Source organism: Nelumbo nucifera, chromosome 4 (assembly GCF_055504915.1).
Source record: "Nelumbo nucifera cultivar China Antique chromosome 4, China Antique-T2T, whole genome shotgun sequence".
Classification (NCBI taxonomy): Eukaryota; Viridiplantae; Streptophyta; class Magnoliopsida; order Proteales; family Nelumbonaceae; genus Nelumbo; species Nelumbo nucifera.
The window spans coordinates 89938050-89948438 of record NC_142652.1 but is presented as its reverse complement, the minus strand read 5'-3'; the positions used below and the strand labels follow the sequence as shown (position 1 = coordinate 89948438).

At 45.2% G+C, this 10389-nt stretch overlaps 1 protein-coding gene across 5 annotated transcripts; it reads right to left on the bottom strand.

Moving 5' to 3' along the window:
• Window positions 1–2793: 2793 nt before the first annotated feature.
• LOC104612019 (protein TIME FOR COFFEE-like) lies at window positions 2794–9931 on the bottom strand. 5 transcript variants are annotated; one of them, XM_088903914.1, is made up of 13 exons: window positions 9530–9931; window positions 9072–9428; window positions 8765–8967; window positions 8366–8672; window positions 7826–8252; window positions 7660–7721; window positions 7489–7574; window positions 7030–7351; window positions 6850–6916; window positions 6673–6739; window positions 6178–6570; window positions 3686–6089; window positions 2794–3535 (listed from the first exon to the last, which is right to left on the bottom strand). In XM_088903914.1, exons 1-13 carry the CDS (start codon window positions 9624–9626, stop codon window positions 3492–3494), a joined length of 4836 nt encoding a protein of 1611 aa, XP_088760040.1. In that variant the 5' UTR covers window positions 9627–9931; the 3' UTR covers window positions 2794–3491. The 5 variants fall into 5 exon arrangements, with proteins under 5 accessions (XP_088760040.1, XP_010277632.1, XP_010277644.1 ...); XM_010279330.3 differs by having other exon boundaries at window positions 7489–7578; window positions 7661–7721; XM_010279342.3 differs by having other exon boundaries at window positions 2794–3506; window positions 7489–7578; window positions 7661–7721.
• Window positions 9932–10389: the final 458 nt, after the last annotated feature.

Here is a 10389-nt window from a genome sequence, read left to right as displayed (position 1 = left end):
AAGAGATTGGTTTGCAGAGAGAGAGAAAGAGAGAGGGGAAATAACAAAGGTTGGATTATGTGTCTATCCTATTCCTAACTCTCTATAAAGTGGAATGTAGCAAATAAAAGTATTTGGAGGCAGTGCCACACATGATTTAAGCAGACTTATCCGCGGATTAGAAAAGGATACTTGATAGAAAGAGACAGCTGCCAGTGCCAGCTGGTGGTCCATGGACCATGGTCCACAGCCCAAAATCCAGTAACTAACAACAACAGATACTGGGCCCCCTGGACCTGGATCCGCCAAATGAACTGCCCAAACTAAACCCCACAGCCCACGGGCCATGACCGTTTTACTTACTAACCCCCATCCAACAATCTAACCCTAACAAACCCTTAAATTAATCTTTTTCTATGTGTATTTGGGCAATTGGGCTCGGCCTCTCTTATTTTAACCCAATTACAAATAATATACCATACGAGGTCAATTCCGCCCCTCCCCAAATTCCCTTTCCAATTTTGACTGGGCTATCCAAATTCCCTGTTATAAAAGCAGAGAGATTCACAACAAATCGTGGCTGGCTTTCACTTTCCATTAAGACAACGATTGAAGAAAAGTCATCTCTTCACTTCACATGACGGTTAGACCTAGCATTTATTCAGTGTTTATTCGTGTTGGATGCAGTACACTGTTTATATTAACTAGATTCCAATCTGACGTCAGAAAAGTGTCCTCCCCTCGTGTAATGAATGCCCCCCCCCCTTCCCTCCCCTCATTACAAGATAAAGAATAGTAATTTGAATGGCAGCAGAAGCAGCGGAGAATAGAAACTATATAAAGGATGGATACATTTTGTACACGTGGCGTAAATTGAATTCAAAGTTCCGGGTCGGGAAGGATGTGGGCGCGTGGGTCAGGGTTTCCGATGGACGGTCCGTCCAACTTTTTGTTGACGGGGTGGGAAATGAAATCTATCTTTGGTTGTCTTGTGAGACCCGAATAACGACAGAGACACATGGTTTGCGTCGGGTGATGAATGATGCACGTGAAATATAAAAAAAGGATTTAATTCAAAGATACCTCTTCCAATCGGGTGGGGTTGGGGGACCCGCATATGTAGACCTTCTAGGTCCGATTTCCAACATTAAAACAATTCTCTCATGAGTCATGATCTTATCTTATCTGGCAATTGCAATTGGGATTTGGGAAGCCTCCTCAAAGTTCAACCTCAGATCCTAATCACTTTTTTCTAACGTATATCATATTATATTAACAAAGGAATGAAAATATGAAATGAATGGGTGACATAGAATTGTCGGGTTCGACCCGAACAAATTTCGTCTACATATACACGCTGGCAGCCTACACCCTATTGAGCCTACCCTACATTTGATTTGGAATTATTACAATCTTTTCAGAATTGAAAACCAATCTCTTGCTCTCCACCTTAAGCCCAATTATCAACCATAATAAGTGGAATTGTGTTTGTGCGTGTATGAGAGAGTCAGAGAGAGATCAAATTGGTGGAGCCGTGGAGGGTTTTCAAATTTCAATTTCAACCAACCAAACTGTGGAATTGGAGGCCGACGTGTTCCAACTTCCAAGTTTCAAACTTCAACTTGTTTTATTCTAGATATCTATCACGGTGGTGGGAATAAGCAGAGGGTCTGACAATAAATGGATGGACGGACGAGTTTGGTCAATCCAGACCGTCCGTCAAATAGGGGGCAATCTTTTTAATTCCCCAAAGTTGCGCACAAGATTCATCTTTCATACTTGCCACGTGGTGGGAGGCTATTGGAGAAATAGATTCTTGGTAAAAAGGTGTTCCATTCGATGGTGGAGCCAGAAAGATGAAAAGTTGATAGGGAAGACTAATAAATTTCAGCTTTGGGTATTTTTATTCCTTTTGGATTTTGCTTTTCTATTCTATGAAATCCTATTTCAACATATTGATGTCGATTATGACAATAGACCATTTGAAGGAATTTTAAATCCATTCTGAATGAGAAGCAAACAGACCCTAGAGAGCCAAAATTGGGTGAAAAGCAAAGCGAATAAGGAAAAGTAAAATGGGTTGGGGCATGAGACTTGACAGGCAAGGCATGTGATGACATGCGTACCACCACGTCGATCCGTTCATCAGATAACAAAAACTAACCGGAAGCAGCAGGACTGTAGCAGTGACAGTGCGGGTACCACACAACCGAACCACACCACCCCCAACTTTTGTTACTGAATAATAGTAGAAGATTCTTCGTTTTTCATTTTACTGTATTCTTTAAGTTAAAGATATTTTTAATAAAGACACGTGTTATATACCGACTACAAAGAGCCAATGCTTGCCCCTTTTTCCAACACAACAGCTAGAGAGAGAGAGAGAGAAGAGTAGAGAACCGCAATCCAATCCAAATCCATCCTCCACGGCTCCAGCCATAAAGCCCACCGCTGAATAAACAAAACAAAAAAGCTCGTGTATCAAGAGCCAAGGCCCCTCCCTACAAAGAACGACAAACCTGACTTTTAATTTAATTACTCAATCAATAACAATAACCAAGATGATCCAATGTCCAATTCCAACGCCACCCGGTTCAAGCCCAAAATAACAAATAATAATTCAAATTATTTTACTTAATTAATAATATCATAAATAAAAAATAAAAAACCATAGTGGACTTTGGGAGGGAGGGATATCCACCTCTCTAAATGGAATATTTTAGCACTTCATCTTTCTTCCACACACCCATTTTCCTCCTATCATCACCCCACGCCCCTCCAAATCCAGAGTCATATCAAGAGAGAGAGAGAAAGTGATAAAAAGAATTAAATTGATAAAGAAAAAATTGAGGGTCTCTGTTTTCTTCTATGTGCCAGACATATATACACCCATCACAGATATAGGTCATAAAAACCAATTCCATCCTTTCCAAGGAAAGAAAATTATAAAAAAAAAAAAAAAAAAAAACAAAAAACGCCCTTCCCTACACCAACATACAAGGTAGGTCCACCAACATACAAGGTAGGTCCTGATCGGACTTTTCATTTCCCATTTTTTATATAACCGTTGATCATTGTAGACGCCAATGTTTTTCTGCATCGATGGATCCTCTGTCTCTTTCTCCAGACAGTCTCTTCTCCACCACCAAAAACCAAACCAATCAAAAATTAATTCCCTAAGGTCGACCGAGATCCACGACAGCCCGAAAACATCTAGCGTATGAACATGGGATACATCATACATACACTCAATCGTGATGATGAAGATGAACCTTATCGCCTTCAGTCCTTCAAAAATTGCAGTCGTATTATTAGATAAGAATCTTTGGTGCGTGCGTGCGTCCCCTAAACAGCGCAGGTTAGTATATGGCTGATGGTGGACGTGCACGTGCACATGGCTCCACGTGTCACACGGTACGGTCAACTCCCCGGTGCGGTGGGCTGCAGCATGCCATCTGGTAAGATAGATGGGTTCTGAACTCTCCGCTTTCACTTGGGTTGGCTTCATCATTTTATCTCCTCTCAGGCTGCCAGCAGGCATGCAAATTGTCATTTCCTGGGCAAGAAACCGTCGCCTCCTTCATAAATATATAAGCCCCAACAATACAAAAGTTCCAACTCTCGTATCTACCCGTATTCTTTATTCAAAATTCCTATTGAATCAACGAAATACTTGTACTAATAAAAAGGAACAATCTCTACTTACCGGCAGGTTGTTTTTGTTCAGCTGGTTTCACAGACACAGCCTGCACAGCATGCATGTATGGGAAGGTCGTAGACATGAGTGGGTGTGGGTTCCCAGCAGCTTGTGCCGCAAACTGAGCAGCGTGGATGAGTCCTGCTGGCGGCATTCCTCCCTTCATATTGTTAGCAGCTGCTGCTGCAGCAGCAGCAGCAACTGCTTTCGCAGGATCAGAAGTGGTGGCACCAGCTAATGAAAGTGAAGGACACAGCGAAAGCATCCCTGTAGACGCAGTGGACGACCCTTTCTGCTGCTGTTGTTGCCTCTGATGGTAATACCCCATTGTGGCCGTTGTAGCAGTAGCTGCTGGAGTAGTTGTGGTAACAGACTGGGGAGATTGGGTTTGCATATAGGCATTGGTGAAGAACAGTTGAGGCTGCTGCAAAGGCTGCTTCTGTAGCTGTTGTGGCTGCAACTGCGGCTGTGGCTTAGCACTTGAGCAAGGAGCAGTTGCAACGTGAGAGTTGCCCAGTATAGAAGGCACACTCCTACCACCGACAGGAGAGGACTTGCTGCTGGACCCGGAAGGCGAATTCTTAGCCTGTTGTTGAGACGATAATGTAGGTGAAGGGCCTGTTTTACCACCAGCAGAAGTTGTTCTTGGACTGCCCCCAGCAGTCTTTGAGATTGAAGAAGTTGGGGGAGACCCCACAACCACAGGGGGTGATGCTGCTTGGTTCACAGGGTGCTGTTGCCCCCCTTGTGGATTGGTCGATTTTGGATTCACCCCAAATGATATCTGCGTGTGGCCTTGGGTCCTGCTCGGCTGTTGAGGGAGATTCTTAATGGATGAAGTGGTCGTTGAAGCCAGTGGTTGTGAAGTTACCGGAGAGGTTGTTGTCCTTGCCGAGTTCTTCCATTGAGAGGACTGGGCAGAACTGCTACTTTGGATAAGAGGCTGCGAAAAGAGTGCATTTGAGAACTTGGATGCAACAGAAGAGGAGGAAGCAAGGTGATCGGAATAAATACTGCCACTGCTAGCTCCTGATGTTTTACTTCTAGCCGCTGCGGCGGCAGCAGCAAAATGCTGCTGCAGTTGGTTTTGCTGCATCTGCTGTTGTTGCTGCTTCTGAAGCTGAATCAGCTGCTGCTGCTGCTGAGAATTAGAGACCGCAGCAGCTGCAGTGGAACCAGTCATATTGGAACGGGATGTTCGATTGCCATTGACAGGAGGTGACATAAGGCCAAGAGTCCGAGAGCTATCAACAACGGTGTTGCCTAGAATTGTGGGTACTGCCTGGTCAGTGGAATCTGGCCTAGAGAAGGTAAGAGACTGCCCAGCGCCTGCTGGGGATTTCCCAGTCAAAGCCGTCCTTTCATCATCAGCATTGCTTGAATCACCAGTCTTTGCATCTTCAGAAATCTGGTGGTTCTTCTTCTGCTGTGCCACCTGAGCAGCAGCAAACTGGTAGCCATGCCTAGCCGCATCTGGCAGGCTATGGAAAATTGCATGATTCTGGGCCATAGAAGAGAAATCAAGCCCTGTAGAAGATGAAGCTCCATTGAAGGACGCAAATGACATGGCAAATGGTTGAGATGGAAGAAGTTCAACTCCGCCCTTCAGGCTCTGCTGTTGTGATTGCTGCTGCTTCTCACCATGATTCCCATTACCACCAGCACCACCCAAAGCTGCAGGAGTCATTAAGGCAAAGTTCTGCGGGTGAAACTGCAATGCATAGTTCTGGCCATACAAATTCTTGTGTGCATGAGATACTCTACTATCTGCGGTCGATGGGCTATCTTCCCCACCCACATCCGCCTCAAGTTGGCGAGCCTGATGAGATGGTGCCACATGCAGGTTCTGCTGCTGTGGTGGATGCTGTGCAGGCCGATTCTTTGAGGCAGGAAAATTATTAGAGTTTCCACCTCCACCATTACTACCACTACTTTGCAGACGTTGCTGATTCTGCTGATGCTTCTGTGATGATGAGGAGCCACTTGAAGTGCTTGCATTCTGATGGCCCTGTTGGTTTGGTTGTGTCTGGGAATGGGGTTGCTGCTGAAGTTGAGAAGGATGTAGCACCTGAGAAGAATAGAAAGACCCATTGAAGAAAGGCATTGCCTGAGTATGCGTTCCTCCTCTGAAAGGTGGTGGTGCTCCAACATGGGTTGGGATAGGGAATGGGTATCCATTGTTCTGCAATATCGCCAAGTACTGAGCTTCATTGGCAGGCAAATTTGGGTAATTGAAGCTTACAGTCGTGGTTGTTGCTGCCGTTGACGCAGAGCTCACAGGAGCACCTTGAACTGAATTAGCTGCACTTGAGGAAGATGCATTGCTGGTGCCAGTAGGAGATTTAGCAGCCCCAGACCGGTTGGTAGCTGCTGCCTGCTGATGGCTTAGTGGGAAGATGAAAGCAGGACCATGCTGAAACAGGACCATGAACACAAGTAATTACCTAAAACATGTCCTCTAAATAATTCAGACTCTAAAGAAAGTGAAGAGAGGACCATACCAGTAAATTACCAGCAGCAGCAGTCTGCGGAGCTTGCTGAAGAATGAGCGGCTTTCTCTGGGCATCAACGAAGTTGGGTGCCGCAGACACAGAGTTCTTATCCTTTGCAGCATGACCTGAAAAAGTGCCAGCAATCTGGCTTTTGTCTGGAACTGGGTTCAAATTCCTCCCTGGGAAAGTCCCCTGTAATGGGTTTCCAAGAATTGCGGTTTCTGTTGGAGGCACAACATTGAGGTTGTACGGCTTGGCTCCATAAAGCGACGCAGAACCGGCAGCTGCAGTCCAGAACGGATTCATCCTTGTGAACTGCTGGTGACAGTAGATGTTTCGAGCAATATAACAATGCGTCGCACACCTCTTTGGCCGTGGTTGGGAAAGAAGAAAATGGGGCGGCTGCAACGTTTTCACACCAAACCCCGATGATAAATAATCATAGAGCTTCGACAGAACATTTTTGTGGGGATTCGGGCCAAGGAAAAGAAAATTGTTAAATACCTGGCTCGGCATTGAGGATCCGGAGCTCCCGTCCATAGACGCAACTGCTTGCATTGGTGGCATATATCTGCTTACGAAGACGGAGTTACTTCTTAGATATGGAAGATCTAGTGTACGGTTATAATGACAAACAACCAAAACAGCCATGGAAACATAATGAGGAGATCGGATTCGCACCCCAGAGAAGTAATCCCGCCGGGCCAGCCAGCTACAGTCATCGACATAGGCAGAGAGGTGCATTGGGCTGAGAAAGAAAAAGAAAAAGAAGATGAGAGAAGAAAAGAAAATAGAAGGGATCCATCACGACGGTATGGGGTCACTAGAAAAGATGCCCTGCATAACTTTAAGCTCATTTACCAGGTTTCTCCATCTTCGCATCGTTTCTTGTGGACTTTGATGGCGGCGGCGGTGGCGGCTGCTTCTGAACTTGCTGTGGCTGTGGCTGTGGCTGTTGCTGCTGTTTGCTGTTGCTGATACTGCTGCTTTCCCTATCAGTTTTCTCCAAATCGAGCTGCAGGTCGAGGTTCCTTTCCCAATTCGCAATCGGCTTCAGTGGTTCAGATTCTTCAGCCATTGCCTCTATCTTTTTATCTTCCAATCCATTCTCCGCCGTATCCTGCTTAACAATTTTCTCGCCCTTCTCCCCTGCCTTGATCGCCGTAGTCTCCACCCTATGCACCTGAAATAGGATCGAGAGAATTTTTAACTAAAACTAAAAAAAGGCAAAAAAAAAAGTTCGAGAAAAAAATAATTACTCTTTGTAACCTATCGACCACCAAGGGATATGTGAAAATAATAGCGAGGTGACCTACTCACCACGTCGACATCGGGAACCATAGAATTAGGATCTGGTACAAAATCAGCATCACCATCTCTTTCTGGAGATGATTTCGAAGGAGGAGGAGCCTGTGGAGAAATTCTTTGAGTAAAACTCTGTAAAAGGAATAACTACAAAAATCTTATCCAGATATTAAGAGAAAATCTTCACCATCAGGTCGATCTTAAATTTTTCCTCCCGCTTGCTTTCAACCTCTGATCCTGCCGAGACTCTGAATAATCGGAACCATCAAAACGAAAATTAGACATATCAGAAACCTCAATAAGAATATGGCGGAAGAAAAATTCAAAACAGCAATAGATCTATTGAGCTCACGATTTTGTCGCGGTCTCATCCTCAAGATCAACATCGAATTTGGAACACGCAAATTCCTTTTTGGGTGGTGGGACTTCCTTTCTCGTCTGAATCGCATCACGATTTTCTGATTCTTCAGTCAAGGGCTTTGATTCCAAGTTGGTATTGCTCTCAGGCTTATTTGACTCCGATTGGAGCGGTTCCGAAGATGACACGGCTGCAGCAGCTTGAGAGGAACCCAAATCGAAAGAAACCGCACCATTTTCCATAGTGGATCCCGACATTTTCTCTAATTTTGGAGAAGAAATATCCATTTTCGGTGGCTGTTCATTTTCAACTTTAGCAGCAGCGGATGAAATGGAACCATTTCTGACCGGAAAATTAGCAGGGCCACTCTCTTCTTCAAACTTTACCGGTCGCGGCCTTTTCCTCTTTGGTGCTGCAGATGCTCATCAAACCAAGACTGCCATCGTCAGCCCCAGAAGGAGATTTCCAAAGGATCAAAAGAAAGAGTTGGGAAAAAGAATCCAACTTCCAGGACTACCAGCTCAAAATACTCACCAACAGCTGGTAACGGAGTCGACGAAGTGCTAGAATTCTGAGGCAACGTCGACGACTGAGGTGCCGCAGCCGAAACTGATACTGAGATCGGAGAAGAAACTCTCGACTTTGCCTCGTTATTCGATCCATTGGTCTCTTTTGAATCTACCTTCTGTGATGCGTTTGCTGTAATTTCTTGGTTTGGCGGGCACTGTGATTGCCTTTTCAATCCATACAGAACCTCTGCGACCTCGATCTCAATCTCCTGTATCGAAGAAGATGAGGTCTTAGTAATCTTTGGAGGCCGGTGCTTAGCTCCGATAGGTTTCTGCAACATAAGTTCAAACTTTCAATAGATGAAACTCCGGACACAGACAGAAACAGCAAAATAAAACCAAATAAAAAAGAATAAAAACTAACCATCTTCTTCCGAACAGAAGCATTGGAAGAAGAAGGCGAGATCGAAGCCGGTGAGGGTACTGGCGCACTTGGTCTCGCAGGTGAAGTTGAAGCCTGACGGTGAAACGGCTCGCCGCAGCCACCACCACCACCACCTCCTCCTCCTCCCCCACCACTACCACCTCCACTTGAGGTCCAACATTCATGTGACCTTTTAGCCGAAGCTGCGAAAACAAAAGAAAAGAAAAATTCCTGTTAATATCCACACAGAAAGAACATAATAGAACATCAAACTTCTCGTAAGCTCCATCCTCGTCTCTTTCTCTACCTGACCGAGCTTTTCTCGGTACCGACATCTCATCAGGGACCTTCCACGTCGGGGCCACCCTAACAACCTTAGCAGGCGGAAAGCTCTTCCGATGATGATGATGATTCGACAGAGAGGACGATGGAGGATTCGGGGGAAGCATCCGAACCGCACCGGCGTCTTCGTCCTCATCCTCCTCATCATCGTCAACGCTTTCTTCGGTACTTTCTTCTCCACCTTCCTCCCGATTACTCCCATGCATCAATCTCTCTCCCCTTCTTCTCTTGTTCCGACTCGACCGATCCCGATCTCTATCTTTCTTATTTACTCGATCTCGTAACCTCGCCGTTTCCTGCAATTCCATCGACCCATCTTCCTCTGTAAAATCAACAAAGTAAAGAAAACAACGTCAAGATCAGAGGAAAAATGAATAAAATTGGTGAGAAACAGTACTAAAGACAGATCTGAGAAATCCGAACCAGGCGAATCCCTCAGACTGCTGCTCCTTTGTCTCCTTCTCGACAATCCATTCGTCGCCGCTAAGCTTCCTCTCCTTGCTTCTCTGTTTCTATCCATCTCTTTCCACTTCTTCTCATGAAATCAAATACAGATGAATGTAAATCTCATCGTCTTACACCTTTCTTCTATAAACAGATCTTCCGACCGAATTGCTACCATAATTCACCGGATTCAGTGGAAGAAAACTCCAGATTCATGCCCTCCTCCGACAAGAAAAACGATTGTAGTGTCAAACTCTTCCGAAACAGTGAACAGAAAAAGGTCGGAGAAAAAAAAATCTCAGCTTTTACTTATTCTCTCCTCTACCTCCTCCTCGCCTCCTCTGTTTTTTCGCCTCTCTCCCGCTCTGCTTTTCTTTTCTTTCTTTTCTGCTCTAATCTCATCTTTTTAGTTTTGGTTCACTCTTCGCGAAACCCACTCCGAAGTCGCATTTACGGTTAGGATCACTTGTTTGCCACTGATTTAATCTGAAACGTTGAATTTACAATTAATCACACGGTTGTTGTTGGCTAGTGCCAACATGGCAAAAGAATCCGCCGTTGGATGTACAAGACAACAAAGAGCGTTAACTCTTCCGGATTTTCCCGCCACGTGTCGAATTCCATTACGCTTTTCTTTCACCCCAAGCTTGGTCATTTTACTCTCTCTCCCCCCTCCTAAATATAATGATATTCTAGTCGCTCTCTTTACGACGCCGACAACAGCCCGTCGGATGCAGATATCTCTCCTGATTTCTCACCGCTACTACCGGTTACTCGGTTAAATTGTAAAAACTATCGAGGGATTCACGTGGGTCAGAAGAATGCCTCCCAGCGGGAAA

Excerpts from the sequence above, each read along its gene's own strand:
- LOC104612019 (XM_010279330.3), bottom strand. The coding sequence starts at position 9,626 with ATGGATAGAAACAGAGAAGCAAGGAGAGGAAGCTTAGCGGCGACGAAT. Across the intron at positions 7,352-7,488 it reads TGGTTCCCGATGTCGACGTG|GTGCATAGGGTGGAGACTAC; the intron begins GTGAGTAGGTCA and ends ATCCTATTTCAG. Across the intron at positions 6,740-6,849 it reads GGCGGGATTACTTCTCTGGG|ATATATGCCACCAATGCAAG; the intron begins GTGCGAATCCGA and ends CTTCGTAAGCAG.